Source organism: Verticillium nonalfalfae, assembly GCF_003724135.2.
Source record: "Verticillium nonalfalfae strain VnAa140/NRRL 66861 chromosome Unknown scaffold_120, whole genome shotgun sequence".
Lineage (NCBI taxonomy): Eukaryota > Fungi > Ascomycota > Sordariomycetes > Glomerellales > Plectosphaerellaceae > Verticillium > Verticillium nonalfalfae.
The window spans coordinates 45,149-60,045 of NW_021167345.1; the positions used below are offsets into that span (position 1 = coordinate 45,149).

Sequence of the window (14,897 nt, forward strand, 5' to 3'; positions counted from 1 at the left end):
TTAAGGTACCTACGTGGACATGCTGTACCTACGTGAACATCCTCAGACGAGCCTGATCCCTTCCTTCGACCATCTCTGCTCGCAGACGCTCATGCTGCCTTGGCCGGCGGTCAACCTGTCACGCACGCAACACCGAGCTGGCCAACATGGGTCATAGTGTAGTCATTCTTCGTCCATTCCTTTCTTTTGTCCATTCGCGTGCCTCAGTGCCTGAGTACCTGCCAGCCTGCCAGCCTGCTCACACGTGCTTCGCCCGGTGCAGCTCGCTCTCCTCCCGCAGCTGCTTCAACTGAGGCTGAAAGTCCTTGTTGACCCACTCCCAGTATGCGTCCCACGTCGCGCTCGAACCCGTGCCCGACGCACCCTGGCCTCCTGCTGGTGTTGTCGCCGTCGCCATCGCCGTCGCCGTCGACACGCCCCCGCCCGTCGCCCGCGTGATCCGGTCGGCGAGCAGCAGCGTCACCCGGAGCACGCTGCGGTTGGCCTCTTGCTGCTTCTCCACCTCCTGCTTGACCGACCCCTCCTTGAGCTTCGTCGCGAGCACCCCGCGGTACGCCTCGGCCAGCGCGTCGAGCCGCCGCGTCGTCTCTTCGGGGTCCATGACCACGAGCTTCGTCACCATGAGGTTGCACAGCGCCCGAATGTCATTGTCGTCCTTGAGTCCCGCAACGATCCGGTCGTAGAGGTCGAGCTTGTTGATCCGCGCGTACGCCGTCTCCATAAGAGCGTACAGCATCTCGTACGCGCTCTTGCGCACCTCGATCCCGTCGTCCACGTAGTGCTTGAACGGCCCCATCTGCACCTCGCGGATCAGCTCCGGCTTGACCTTGGACTCGACCAGCACAAACGGCATCAGCTGCCCCAGGTGCGGCAGGATGAGGTCCGGCTTGTTGTGCGCCGCCGAGTTGAGCGTCGACATGGCCAGCCGCCGGTTGTCCATCTTGGCGTCGTCCAGCATCGTCAGCAGCATCTCCAGGAGCACGTCCCGGAACATGGCGTCGAGCGCGTCGTCACTGTCGGGCAGCGTATACCGCACCGCCTGCACCGCCATGCCGCGAACACCCGATGAGCTGTCCTTGAGGAGCGACTGTGTCACGTTAGTCAGCTTTGGACATCTATCTCGTGTGATTCGCCATGTACTCACCTGCAGCGCCGGCATGTACGTCTTGGGGTCGACAATGACCAGCCTGCCCACGCACTCTGCGCACACGACCGTGTTCTCCGGGTTTGTCGAGGCTGCCAAGAGCTGCTGCCAGATGGGCTCAGCGTACTGTCGAATGTCCACCGACTGCGCCGTGATCAGGTGGAGAATCTCCTTGATCGACTGGATCAGCAGATACTGCGTGTTGCCGCCCTTCTTCATCGTCTCCAGAATGACCGGCAGGTACTGTGCGACATGGCCCGAGCCGGCGCGACCGAGAGCCACGGCAGCGGCCATCGACACGTTGTCGGGCTCGCCATGGAACTGCTTCAGGAACAGGTCTGGCTGCAGAGGCGACTTGGCCCCGAGGCGCAGGCCTGCCTCGCCCAGCACGGCCAGCGCGAGGCTGACGCGCGCATCGTCTTTGGTCTGCGAGCTGGTCTGAAGCTCCGAGATGAAGCTGTCAAGCGTCACCCCTGTCGATTTGCCACTAGCCACGAGCAGGGTGCCGATGACCTTGCCAACCACGACGGGGTCGCCCTCGATACTAACCGTTTGCAATAGACCGTTCATCAGTGGCTGTCCGGTGCCGCTCTCGCCGACCTTGTTCACGAGGATCAGGAGCTGGTCCAATGCAATGCTCGCGTACGCAGACTTAAGCAGCTCGCAGAGCGTGTTCGTCATTTCGGGTGTCATGACCAACGCTGCATTCTCTTCGACCAGTTGCGCCAGCACGAGAAGTGCCGGTGCTAGGAGGTGGGTATCGTTGTTGCTGACAACGGAGCCGAGCGAAGAGACCAGACCCTTGATCGTCTCGGGCTCCAGTTGGCCTTTGCTCGTGGGAGACGAAACGAGATGCTTCAGACCCTGAATACTAGAAGTGCGCAGGGCTCGGTTGGATTTTCGGAGCTGTGCCGCGAGCTCCAGCGCGACGTCTTGGATCCATGACTTCTCGAGTTGACCCGGGCTTGTTGTGTAGGAAGCGATGGTGTCGATGGCGCGAACGCTTGCGAGCCTCGTCGTCTCGCTCTTGACCCTGTCAGCCAGCACGTCCATTGCCGCCCGTCGCTTCTCGGCCGGGATGAGGCTTGAGCCCTCTGAGCTGATGGTGCGCGCCAGCAGCACACCAAGAGCTTGAATAGCCCGCTGGCGGACCTCCGTGTCGACTCCAGCCTGTGTAATGCGATTGAAAATAATATCATACAGGCTCTGAAGCTCCGACTTGAACTTTTGCGCATTGACTCCAGAACGTGGAGGGGTGATGTTCCTCACGAGTTCTTCCACAGTCCTCATGGCCTCGCACGAAATTTTGTAGAAGCGATCGTTGACAGCGGCAACAACAGCGGCAACGAGCTGAGGCAGGTATGGCTGCAGAACGCTAGAAGAATGCGTCTTGGCGATATCACTGACGAGCCGAAGGGAAGCAACGCGGAGAGTTCCCGGTGTGGCGGATGCGCTGCCTCCAGCTGCTGCCAGGGAAGATGAGAAGCCGGCGGAACCAGTGGACTTGACCGCTTCAATGGTAGGCCCCATGATATCACCAAAGTAATCAGACAGACCTCCACGCTGTACCTTGACAATATCGTCAAACAGGCTGAAAATGGCCTGCTTGGTCGAAATGACCTTGCCCTTGAGAAGCTTGTTTGATGCCTTCACAATACTGGGAGTGAGGCGAACGAGGTCGGCACGAGGTCCAGTGGCAGGGGCCTTTTCGAGCACCGGAGACGCGGCGCCGGGTTCGGCCACACTGCTTTGTCGTCTCCGTTTCCTGTTGATGGGGGCTTGGCTAGGGGCTTCGTCATCGGGGTTGTCGAGGTTCCAGGCAGAACCTGGGTAGAGATCCTCACCCGTCTTACGCACGAGGAGGGCCAAACAGCTAATGATCTCGAGGCGCACATTTTCCTCGCGCTCCTCAAATCTCTTGACCAATACGTTTCCGGCTCTTTGGTACAGGACCCCCTTCTCGAGGAGCTCTCCGCTGCCTCTGGTGGAGATGAAGGTGTACAAAGCCTTTGCTGCGCACCGACGCACCTTCCAGCTGGCATCGTCATCATCGTCAAACTCACCTCCCATGTCAAAGTCTTCTTCGTCTTCAAAATCATCTTCCTCATCAACATCCATCTCTTCTTCGTCATCATCCACAGCCGAGTTGGGATCATATCGGAGGAAGCGAAGAGTGGCGGTTATCGTTTCATTTGTAAAAGCCTCCATCTGGGCCGGGCATGAGGCAAGGAAGGCTTCCAAGGCGGTCAGCGCAGCCTCTCGGACATCGTTAAAGTCCTGGCCCAAGTCGTCGCCATCGCTGATGGCCTCGAGGTGCTCGGCGAGCTCCTCCTCGCCCAGGGCCTTAAACAGGAACGGTGCGAGGGTTTGCAAGTGTGGTCCAAAGCGGTGGGGGGTCGAACGAGCGACCGAGCCGCTGATGGTGATGTACAATCGGCGGGTGACGGCGGAGATGTCGGGCTTCGCTAGAACAGCGGCCATCCTAGAGACCATCTGCTCGAGAAGCTGCTCCGACAGATGTGACGCGAGGATGGACACAGCCACCACGGCCCTCTTCTTGACCACGGATGAGCCGCGGTCGTGCTCGAGAATGCTGATGACTGTGTCCTGCATGGCGTCGATTTCGGCGGGCAGGAGCATTGGACCGAACGATCTCACAATCTCAATAAGCACGTCTACCGACTCAGCATTCAGGTCCGCGTCGCTCTGCAGAATGCCTTCCGGCATGTTCGGGAGAGGAACCTTGGATTGTGAGGGCTGAAGCTTGCCGGGACCGACCATGCGGGGTATCAGGACGCGGCTGACGGCTGTGTATGCTTCCTGGACATCCCTTGTGACAGGCACACCGGGTGTTGGGCGGGGCAGCGACATGATGGCGGCCCGGAGGGCCAGCGACGGAACCGCATTGTCGACAGAGTTTCTAAGCTTTATCGACGAGAGCTTCTCGAGCATGGGGGCGATAATGTTGGAAGGCACTCTGGTAACGAGCGGGCCGAGACTGGACACTTGTGATTAGCCAGAAGTCTCACCACGAGTGAAGGGGAAGGAGCGGGCAGTTCTCACGATTTGATCGCCAGGTTCTGGACCTCGCCGTTCTGGTCATCTAGAGTCCTGATGATGCTGTCGACAGTGCGGGCAGCAACATTGTAGTCATGGTGGAGAAAGTCGGGTTTTCCTTTCTCGAAAAGAGCAATCAGATCATTCAGGGCCATGAAGCGATAGTCAGGGTCTGATTCCGACAGCTTCGTGACCAGCGACATGACCGCCTGGGGCGTCGCGTTCACCGTGGTCGTCATGGCGGCGAAGGCGGGGTGAGGCGGAACCACGGTGGGGAGGGGATCGGGTTCGCAGGGTCAAAGAGAGGGCTCTCCGTCTGTCGATAGGACCATGCGGAGGACGGGCTTGCTGATACTGGCTAATCGAGTTGTAGTTACTGAAGGGTCGTGGAGCAGGATATCTTTTGAGCTTTCGGTTTGCTGGGAGGGAGGAACTGTAGGCGGCGTTCGTCAGGTCGATTCGAGGCCTATCGTTGGTTGGTGGGGTCAAATCAGAGCTCCAGGCAGGTATACTGAGCCGCATCGGCGTGCGGCGGAAGGAGCTGGAACCAGCCGATAGGCAGGTGCAATGAGCAGGTGGGGCGGAAGGAGACCCCGCCTCTGACGTTCACAGCTTCGACCTGGTTTGAGTCGTCCCTGCGCCTTGATAACCAGCTACCTGCCTACCATGTACCCGGGTACCTATGTAAGGTGAGCAGCAGAGCATTTTGATTTCAATGCTCTCTTACAATACGCGAATATGATGAGCCAGCAGCCTCCGGCAGCTCTGTACCAAAAACTGAGCTGACTCCAACGTGTTGCGTCATGATCGAACACAAAGGACTTTAGTCTCTTCCCTATCGAACATACCAGCTTGGCGATTGTGTAGCTTCAAACCTGGCTTTCGAAAGTGGACACCAAGGTGATTGCCGGTTCTCACAATCTGAGCATCACTCCTTCTCTGAGAGGACACCCGTTGCACCTTCCACCCCGGCCTCATAATACTTGCCTTCATCAGAGGATCAGACAATGAGCCAGGTGATCCTTTACAGTGTCTGCAGTACTTGTATGTATGGTACCTGAGTTCGTCAGATATACTGTTGATCCCAGCATTATGCTTCCTCAACAAGACCCGCGATATTAGGATGAACAGCAGCGTCCGTATGAGTGAAAACGACGCAATCAGCCATCTGTATGATTTCTACATGGCTGCCGACCCAAACAGAGCCGTTCCGGACCTCGAGCGAGGCAGCTCGCGCCAATACAGCCGGGAAAAAGCCAGGCCAACCTCCTCGTCGAGGCGCAAAGCAACCCACAGCTACCGTGAGTCCGAAACTTTCCTGCCCACGACCAACGACATTCTCGTTCTCATGGTGGTACAGTATGCTTCTGCGTCCCCGTCCACATTGACGCCCGGGTCCAGAAGTACGCCCACCGCCGTGGCTTCTGGGCCTTTCTCTGCTGGCTCTTCTGGATCTGCCTCAGCGCCTTCGCGTGCCGGCCCCCGTCAAGCTGCTGCGCGAATCCACCCTCTGCGCCGGTTCACGTTCGTTCACGATCAGGAAGCACGCTGTCGCCCCTGGCCTTTCCGTCGATGAGTAGTACAATGCCGCCGCGGTCGGCCAGGTCGGTGCGGTCGTCAGGCTCACGGTCGTCGGAGATAGGCAGCCCCCTATCGACGAGGCTATCTTCGATCCCCGAACGTCACGAGAGTCCCGCCCGTGTCGTGAGGAAGCCGCCCGTTGCCGGACCTGGGGTGGAACGCCCGGCTGTCGTCGTCGCGCCTGCTGTCATCTCCCCCGAGGCACACCATGCGCCGGACCCCGGGATGGTGAAGCGATCGGAGAAGGGGCAGGTTCACGATATTGAAGATGACCGCATCTCTGCCACGTGAAAAATTGCGTGGCGGAGAAGCTTTGCAAGGGCTTTTCGGAGGGGTCTGTGCTGCTAGAGGGGGCGAAGTAGGGAGCTATCAACATTCTTAGATGCTAGACCTTTCTGTAGCTGTCTAAGTGCATTGCTAGAACAACCAAGCGTGGTGAAACATGATGACGGGTCATGAACTATTGGATTCCAGTTTTGTCACGGATAACGACTTGATGATGGAGGTGTTCGGTTTTCCAGTACTAGCGAAAGGGGCTGTCAGGGTATCTATACGAACTCTACCTTTTAACGTGTGTCAGCCACTTTTCCCAGGTGTATTAGATGTGGAATATGGCCCAATCCCAATGGGGGTTCCTTTTCCCATCCAGAGGTGAGTCACATCAGAAGAGGCAAAAGTTGACTATGATGCCTACGTTCAGCCATGAAACCAATGGATCCCCATTGCTCACTGCTGTTCGTCCCGTTGTAAGATTGCAAAGGCATTTAACAACGGTCCGTTAAGCATGTCGCAATGCACAGCAACAATGCCCAGAAGCGTCGTCAACCGTGGTGAACACACCTAGCTGAGCTCAGGCCTGCTCCCAGCGAAGACGCGTCTAGAGCAGCAACTCTCCAACTAGTCTTCAGGGCACCTCGCGCATCTCGCGACAAAACACAGTTCAAGAACCCGGCAGCACAAAAGCATCAGCAAGATTTCGTTCTCCTCGCTCATCGGCAGGAGCTGGCCGTACGAAAAAAATATACACAGGCGGTTTTGCTGTCCACCAGCAACAAACAAAGACGAACCGACGGAAAAAAGAGGTGTCCGTCCGAACGAGAATTCCTCTTCTGTTTTCCTGCTCCCTCTTCTTCTTCCTGGAGCGTATCATTCCCATGCTTTGTTCGCCCTCCTGCCTCAATGCATGCTGCCTACCGGCCTTTCCTGCCAATAATTGCAAAGTGTGGCCTCTGGGGCCTGCGGATTGCGACTTAAACACTATAAGCTCTGTATTCTGGGGGCGCGCGGCGATTTGTGAACAAAGGAAATGGTGCAGGGTGGTTGAGCCCCTGGTGGTTGTAATGGTGGTGGTTTTTGATTCTGGTAAACGAAGTCCGGTCCGGCCGTTGTATGGCGTGGTAGAGTACCTGCAGTTACCGTTGAACGCGGGTGAAGGCATGCCAAAACCGGGTGGCGGAGCCCGGCAGCGATGATTCTTCGTAAAACGCCGTGATTGGCGGGCGTGGTCATGATCCGTGTGCATGCGATTTGGAGGCAAGCATCGGCGGGTTGTAGCTAGCGGCGTAGCTGGCTGATCGCGGGAAGTCGGCAGCTCCCCTTGGCGATCAGCAGCTTTGGTAGAGCAGGAGGGGTTCGCCGACGTTCTCGATCTCAGGAATCGTGCATTTGAGATCGAAGGCTTTGGACAGCACAATCTTGAAGATCTGAGGTGGAGGGGTTAGCGTCACAGCTAGTGAAGGTAGAGGGCTCGCGGTAGGCGGCAGGACGCACCTTTTGCACGTTGATGCTGTGGCTTGTGCTGCTGAAGATGAGGGCGGCGCGCATTGCCTTGGCAAAGCGACGAGCCTGGGGACGACTCATTAGTAACGGCCTTCGATACGGAGGGTGCAGTCAACGCACCTGGTTGGAGATTTCCTCCTGGTCTTCCCTGGGAAAGTTGACAAAGTGGTCGTACTTGGTGCCCACGAGAATGGGAATGGCCGTCTTGTTGAACCCACGTCCCTGTCGGTACCACTCCTTGATGCTGTTGAGTGTGCTCTTTCGCGTCAAGTCGAACATGAACAGAATGGCGACGGCGTCGTTGCATACGAGCGGCAGCATGTTGACGAACTCGCGCTGGCCGCCCAAGTCCCAGATGGAGAAAGTGATTTCCGTGTTGCGGATGGAGATTGTCTTCTCCATAAAGTTGACACCCAGTGTCTGGATGTAGTCCTCGTCCCAGCTGCCCTCGACGTACTTGACCATCAAGCTCGTCTTGCCGATCTGTGCGTCACCCACCATGCCGACCTTTATTACGACGTGGTTTCGGCCGTTGGCGGCTGCATTGCTGGCGGCTGCCTCGGCGCTCTGGCCGCTGCCCCCTCGTGATCCGTGCTCGCTGCCTCCATATTGTTGTTGCTGTTGCGGCGCATTATTGCTGTTATTGGTGGCGGCGCCGGCGCCCGAGAGGCCTGACGCAGGGCGGGAGATGGAGGCGGCAGGAGCTGCGGGGATTGGAGGGGTGTTTGTGTAGCGCTGATGATATTCGTCTTGATGGGCGGCTGCCTCTTCTGGGTGTGGGGAATGGGAGGAGATGCCGTGGTCGAGGGACTGGCTCTGGCCATGTCGGAGTCGGCTATCGGGCCGGCTGATGCCATTGTTCTGGGAGGGTGAGTCGACACGCGGCGAGCCGTCGATGCCGCCGAGTGTGTCGTCGGCATGGTGGTGGAGGAGGACGTCCTGGGGCGGCTGATCGTGAGACTCCATCATGTCGACAGCGTCGTGGAACTGGGCCGGAGACCCCGCTGATAGCGTTGACGAATCCACGGTGGGCAATTTTGTCGGAGTGTCGAAGGTTGAGGAAGGAGGGTGAGGCTGGAACGGAATGGTCCCCTAGGCTGACGGACAAACGAAGGGGGAGGGGTGGTGGTGTGGTGGGCTCCGGGTACGTGCCTAGAGCGAAAAGGAATGACGGGGGATTTAGAAGGGGGAGGGGGGAGTTCGCGTGTCGGTGGGAGGAAGAGCGTGGCGGAGATCAGGCCTTGTCCGATGAGGGCTTCATGGGAGATGCCAGCTGGGAGGGGATGATGGGAAGCCGGGGTGGGTGTGTCAAGCAACACTGATGCGTGCCGTCGAAAGAAGTAGTGCTAGACGTAGTCGGTGGGTGCTGGTCAGGCTGGGCTTGTCAGCGGATGACGATGGGAGGGAGCGCAGGGGAAGGGGCAGAGCTAGCCATGGCCTAGCGGGACTTCTCACGTTGCACAGCACGAGCAACAGTAACGAGGTCTTGTTGGGATTATGGTTGGCGCCCGTTTTTGTTATCGTGGGATGGGTCGAGTCCAGTTGGGTGGGTTATTTCGAACGTCGGAATCGGTGAGGTTCAAGATCGAGAGAGAGGTTCTGGCCACTTTGGTCGAGTTGGGCCAAGCGTCGTCTTCGAGTTCAGAAGGATGCAAAGACACAAGTAATAAGGGAACGACAAGTTGAACCAGGGCCAGGAACGAAAGGGAAGACAGGGGGGGCCTAAAGTGAATGGGATGGAATGGATGTAGGAGGGGGGGGAGGACGAGGAGGAGCAGCACCAAGCACCTGGATGCAATTGTGGGATGTGGATGTCGCAAAAGGGGAGTCGAGTCGCAATGCAACAGGTCAGGGTGCCCAACCAAGAGGGTTTCACTGGCTGACAGGACACCGAGACTTCGGCGGCGGCGAGGTTTAGGGCGTGTTAGGGGGCGCCAGCGCACCTGTTTTAGGCGCTTGAGGCAGATCCAGCACCCGATTTGCAGGGGGTGAACCAGCTGAATGCTAGGACCAGGGGCCAGAGGGCTGCAAATGACGAAATATGACATGCTAGTGATAGGGCGATGCATGTAGCGGGTTGAGACGCGACGCGTGCGACACTGGCTCACTTCGATGGGAGAAGCAACCATTCTACAGCAGCAGTGGAGTCGGAGAGTGCTCCGACGAGAGTTGTTTCTCTTGTGAATGTCATCCGCCTTGGTTCCTATTCGTATTGAAAGGTTGTCAGAAACATAATGATTGATGAAGGGGCCCCTAGTAGCGCCTCTGCCTGCACCTCGCCATTTCACAAGCAAAGCGCAACATGGTTTTGTGTGTTTACCTCAGTGCCGAATTTGACCATGTAAACAGTGACAACGCACGTATATGTAGCACTGCAAGAATAGTACTCGTACCTTGTTAGGTAGGGCCAATACGGACCACGTTGAGCCAATCCAAGATGCATGTGACACGACACCAATCCAAGAAACCTCATGGCATTGAAGCTCGTCCCAAAATGCATGTCTGCTTGATCTCGATCGCAGACTGTTCGGCTCGCTATCGTATTGTCACACTAGCCCGAGGCTCCGCCCAGAGCATGAATCTCAATCAGCCCAGAACACATCACCAGCACTCCTCGTTTGTTCCAGGGCATGACCCCTTCTGAGGACCGGCCACGAACGCGGGGCAGCTTCAGGGCTCCCATTGGGCCTCGAACCCCCCGCAGTCGGTGCCCCGGTCCGACCGTGCTCCGACCTTACTAAGCCGGCCCAAACCCTGCAGCAGCCAATGACGGCGTAGCAGCTCCACCTCAGGTTGGCCGATGTGTGCCGAGAGCAAGCAAAAGAGTCAAGCCATTATCATGGCAGTAGGAACGAGAGCTCCTCCTTCCCGCCCCAGGTTCCCGCTTTGAGTGTCGTCTAACTCCTACATCATCCCACGATATCGCCAGACTCGCCCCCCTCCCCGCGCCTTTCACACATTTTCGACATCGCTACAATGGCCTCAATTGCTCGCTGCGTCAGGGCTGCCCGCCCCTCGGTCCTGTCGGCCGTCGTCAAGCCCGCTGCCCGCTCCGTCATGGCCCGCCCTGCGCAGAGGACCTTTGCGACGACACCTGCCGGTACGTGCTCCCCTGCGTCACCTCCTACCCCCTTCCCTTCCTGTCTTTCCTCGTGCTAATTGATCAGCTCTCATCCGCAAGTACACCAAGGACCACGAGTGGATCGACCTCGCGGCCGACAACAAGACGGGCGTCATCGGCATCTCTGAGTACGCCGCCGAGGCTCTCGGCGACGTCGTCTTCGTCGAGCTCCCCGAGGAGGGCGCGACCGTCGCCCAGGGCGACGCCATTGGCGCCGTCGAGTCTGTCAAGAGCGCCGCCGACATCAACGCCCCCGTCAGCTGCAAGGTCGTCCAGGTCAACATTGACCTCGAGGAGAAGCCCGGCACTATCAACAAGGTGCCCGAGGACGACTCGCACGGCGGCGGCTGGCTGGCCCGCGTGGAGGTCGACGAGCAGGGCGTCAAGGACCTCGAGAGCCTCATGGATGCCGAGGCCTACAAGGCGTTTGTCGGCGGCGAGCACTAATATGTCCTTTGACCTGGTAGAGATAAGGGCATGATAGCGTATATGTGTGCGCGCGCGTTGGGTGGTTACGGAAGCGACAAGTACAGTTCAACCTGGGGAATTTTCTGGCTCTTTTTTTTTCATTTGCAAAACATATCCCTCCCCTGTCTCTCCCAGACCAGGGAGGCGATGGCGGCACGGAGGAAGACTTCGGGCTGTATCATACGGACTGCCGACGGTCTTACGGCTTTTAACATTGGGCCGGCGACATAGAAACGGAATTGAGATTCATGCTTTTTAGGTGTCATTCTGTTCAGGCTCTTCATCATCAACGCTTTTGTTTTTTTGTCCATATGCTCAGGAGGGTCCCGTCGGAATCCCTCGCTCGCTGAGCAAGCTACGTACGCTATGCAGTTCGTCACAGGGTTCACAGGGTATGCCAGTAAACTCGACTCACGAGACGGGCAGTCGTGGAACAGAGCAGACGTGAAGAAGAAAAAAAGAGAGAAAAAAAAAAAGTCTATGATGCAGCCGCCGCGGGGAGCGTCGCAGGCTGATCCCCCGGCCGGTTCTGGTTGATGTCATCAAGAATCGTCTGCGCCCCCCTACCAACAAGCTCGGCGGCAAGGTCCCTGCCGAGCTGATCAGCCGCCTCGGGCGACTCGATGACGCGCGTGCTCTCGCCGTCGACGCCGTGTGTGCCGTCGACGTGGGTGACGGACGCCTTGAGGGTCAGCGTCTTGCCGTCGTCGCGCCAGGTCGTCTCGACGCCAATGGGCACGCTGCAGCCGCCCTCGAGGGTGCGCATGACGCTGCGCTCGGCCTCGGCGGCGAGGCGCGTGGGGCCGTGCTCGATGCCGCGCAGCAATGTGAGCACGCGGTTGTCGTCGGTGCGGGCCTCGATGCCGAGGGCACCCTGGCCTACGGCGTGCAAGATGCCGCCCGTGTCGGAGGCGAGGTACTGGCCGATGCGGCCGCCGAGGTCCATGCGCAGCAGTCCGGCGGCGGCGAGGATGATGGCGGTGAAGGGGCCGTCGGGGTTGTCGAGCTTGGCGAGACGGGTCTGGATGTTGCCGCGGACGTCGGCGAACTGGAGACCCGGGTACTTGCGCTTCAGCTGTGCGATGCGGCGGATGCTGCTCGTGCCGACAACGCTGCCGGCGGGGAGGTCGGCGATGGACTTGTACTGGTCTGCGACGGTATCTTTGAAGACGACGACATCGTGGGGGTTCTCGCGCTCGACGACGGCGCCAAGTATGCAGCCTTCAGGGAGGACGGTGGGCATGTCCTTGAGACTGTGAACGATCACGTCAATCTCGTTGTTCGTGAGCTTGGCCTCGAGCTCGTTCGTCCACAGACCCTTGCCGCCAAAGTTGTAGAGAGCAGTGACCTGGTCCTTGTCGCCGAGGGTCTGCATGGCGTGGATCTCATATGTGTAGTCGGGACGGATACGCTTGAGCGCCTCGATCACCAGCTCGGTCTGGCGAACGGCGAGCGCTGACCTGCGGGTGCCGATACGAACGGTCGAGGCGGCCGAGGCGGCGGGGCCATTGCCGCTGTCGGAGGTGGGAGCGGCAGCCATGGTGGGCGGACCGGAGATTGTGTGGTGTCCGATGTGCCAAAGGTCAAACAGAGTGGACTGCGTCGAGTTTGAGCGAGGGCTGCGCGACGGTCGGGGCTTGGGAGGCTTGGATCTGTACAGCAAAGACCCTGAATGTCGGAGCCCTTCGACTAGAAGTGGGATGACGGGAGATGTGGCGTGGCAGGTATGGCCGGCATGGCGGGGTGGTGGGGGTGGTGGGGTCGCACAGTGCCAGGTGTGCATTGGCCCTACGCACTGTCCCTGCCTCATCCTCTGCTTCCACCCCTTGTTCTTACCCTGTCTCTTCGACAACCTCAACCTCAACCTCAACCACAGTTCCTTGCCCTGCCCCCTCCCTCAACAGGGAATGAAGGCACCCGGCTGTGCAGAGGAGGCCCCCACGTCAAATTGCCATCCCTGACGAAGAGACGCCATCGGGTGATACATGCTTGTCCGTCATGTCGCTACACAATTCTCCCCTACGTTGAACCAAGAACGCGGCTTCTGACCACAAGAGCTTCTCATGACCTCATATCGATCTTCATCGTCCAGAGTTTAGCGTGAGAAAAAGATCCACGTACTGACATGTCCATCTCAGCTGTCCTCGTATCTACCCGGACGGTTCCTCGCCGCGTACCTCGAAGCACGGCATGACAGCTATGGCCACGGCATATGTCATCGAGGCAAGCGCCCGAGCCAGCCATCGAGTCGCCGAGTCGCCGATGACACATCTTTTCCCTCTTCTGAGTGAATCTGGACGTCGTAGGAAGTAGACAAGCATGGCATATGTTGCAATGCCGGGGGGGGGGGGGCATGGCTAGCAGTGGATTGTACCGGCAACACTGCTATCAAGCGTGACGCATCCTCGTCGTACACATACTGAAGGTGGCGCGAAGAGGGCCCGAGTGAGGTCCGATACGGGTATCACATCAACGTGTCACTGGAATATCTGCCTGCTCTACCTCTAGCACGGATGCTTGCTGCTTGCTCTGGACTAACCCGAGAAAGGTACACAACCAGACCATGCTATACCGTCTTGGCAATCGACAGAGGCAGTCGACAGAAGAGTCAACTTTGAATCATGAAGGAGACTACTCGTCAACTTAAAAGGGCAATGAGCGCCTTTGCAGTTTTTCTTTAGCACGGACACGATATCTGCTCCGGCCCCATGAACAAGCTCACTCACAGATAACCACCAGCCTCTACGTAGACGACGACGCCTTGGATTTAACCGCAAGATGAAGCCCACATCCATACTCACGCTCGCAGCACTCCTTGAACTGGCGTCTGCTCGAGCGCAGGAGGTCCCCGCTCCGCCTTTGCCCCAGATCCTCCCAGCTCCCATAACCACCTCGACGACGACCATCACGGTGATCGAAGGAAGCCCACAGCCACCCGGAGCCTCACCCCCTCCTCCCCCTCCCCCTCCCCCTCCTGTTCCACCCTCTTCGGCAACTACAGGATCGCCGCCCACTAATGGCGCAACATGCGTGTGCGGCGCCACCTACTGTGGAAAGGTCCTCAAGGGCTCCCAGGGTACCTCCTCTTCCCCACCTTTTCAAATCGCACCATATCGCTAACTCGGCTCGCAGGCTACACCCAGGACCAGGTATCCAAAGGCTACTGCTCCAGCCCCGGCATCGACTGCGCCAGCGCCCAGCCCGACTCGAACCGCCTCGACGACTCGCTCTTCGTCTGCCTCTGCGAGTCCTTCGACCAGCCCACCGGCACAGACATTGAGCTCCTATGCCCCTGCAACGGCCGCTGCAAGAACGACGCCCCCGACTTTATCGGCCGCTGCGAGACGCCCTGCAACCTCAACTGCGCACCCGCCCCGCCCGGCAGCGCAGGTCAGCCGCAGCCACAGCCCGGGCCGGAACCAGCCCCTGAACCAGCCCCCGGTAACGCCCCGGCACCCCAGCCGGCCGGCGAGCCCGTGCCCGTTCCTGCGATTCCCGCGCCTCTTCCTGACACGGCTCCTCCATCCGCGCCTCCCGCCCCGGCCGCCCCGGCCGCCTCAGCACCTATGGCCCCTGCGGCGCCGGCGCCTCCTGATGCCGGCCCCGCGGGCTCCTCGCCTCCTCTTGTGCGGAACAACTTTCGCCACTTCGTGTGGTGAGTGACGGGTGCTCTGTGGCGGCGAGGCAGTTGAACAGGAACAGATCGGTTGGGGGTCATGGTGATGGGGTCGAGGAGGTGATGTCGTG

The 14,897-nt window shown here is 58.9% G+C and overlaps 6 protein-coding genes across 6 annotated transcripts; 3 read left to right on the forward strand and 3 right to left on the reverse strand.

Moving 5' to 3' along the window:
* Positions 1 to 238: 238 nt before the first annotated feature.
* D7B24_001154 (uncharacterized protein) lies at positions 239 to 4,440 on the reverse strand (the record flags this gene model as incomplete). The annotated part of the gene is made up of 3 exons (XM_028635398.1): positions 239 to 1,087; positions 1,145 to 4,142; positions 4,208 to 4,440. 3 exons carry the CDS (start codon positions 4,438 to 4,440, stop codon positions 239 to 241), a joined length of 4,080 nt encoding a protein of 1,359 aa, XP_028492123.1.
* Positions 4,441 to 5,384: 944 nt separating this feature from the next.
* On the forward strand, positions 5,385 to 6,073 carry D7B24_001155 (uncharacterized protein; the record flags this gene model as incomplete). The annotated part of the gene is made up of 2 exons (XM_028635399.1): positions 5,385 to 5,502; positions 5,562 to 6,073. The coding sequence occupies 2 exons, from the start codon at positions 5,385 to 5,387 to the stop codon at positions 6,071 to 6,073; spliced, it is 630 nt and encodes a 209-aa protein (XP_028492124.1).
* Positions 6,074 to 7,386: 1,313 nt separating this feature from the next.
* Positions 7,387 to 8,530, reverse strand: D7B24_001156 (uncharacterized protein; the record flags this gene model as incomplete). Its single annotated transcript, XM_028635400.1, has 3 exons — positions 7,387 to 7,485; positions 7,553 to 7,627; positions 7,682 to 8,530. 3 exons carry the CDS (start codon positions 8,528 to 8,530, stop codon positions 7,387 to 7,389), a joined length of 1,023 nt encoding a protein of 340 aa, XP_028492125.1.
* Positions 8,531 to 10,537: 2,007 nt separating this feature from the next.
* On the forward strand, positions 10,538 to 11,129 carry GCV3 (glycine cleavage system H-protein subunit; the record flags this gene model as incomplete). The annotated part of the gene is made up of 2 exons (XM_028635401.1): positions 10,538 to 10,661; positions 10,729 to 11,129. 2 exons carry the CDS (start codon positions 10,538 to 10,540, stop codon positions 11,127 to 11,129), a joined length of 525 nt encoding a protein of 174 aa, XP_028492126.1.
* A 499-nt stretch (positions 11,130 to 11,628) lies between these two features.
* HEM3 (porphobilinogen deaminase) lies at positions 11,629 to 12,690 on the reverse strand (the record flags this gene model as incomplete). Its single annotated transcript, XM_028635402.1, has 1 exon — positions 11,629 to 12,690. One exon carries the CDS (start codon positions 12,688 to 12,690, stop codon positions 11,629 to 11,631), a length of 1,062 nt encoding a protein of 353 aa, XP_028492127.1.
* A 1,238-nt stretch (positions 12,691 to 13,928) lies between these two features.
* Positions 13,929 to 14,809, forward strand: D7B24_001159 (uncharacterized protein; the record flags this gene model as incomplete). Its single annotated transcript, XM_028635403.1, has 2 exons — positions 13,929 to 14,226; positions 14,283 to 14,809. The coding sequence occupies 2 exons, from the start codon at positions 13,929 to 13,931 to the stop codon at positions 14,807 to 14,809; spliced, it is 825 nt and encodes a 274-aa protein (XP_028492128.1).
* Positions 14,810 to 14,897: the final 88 nt, after the last annotated feature.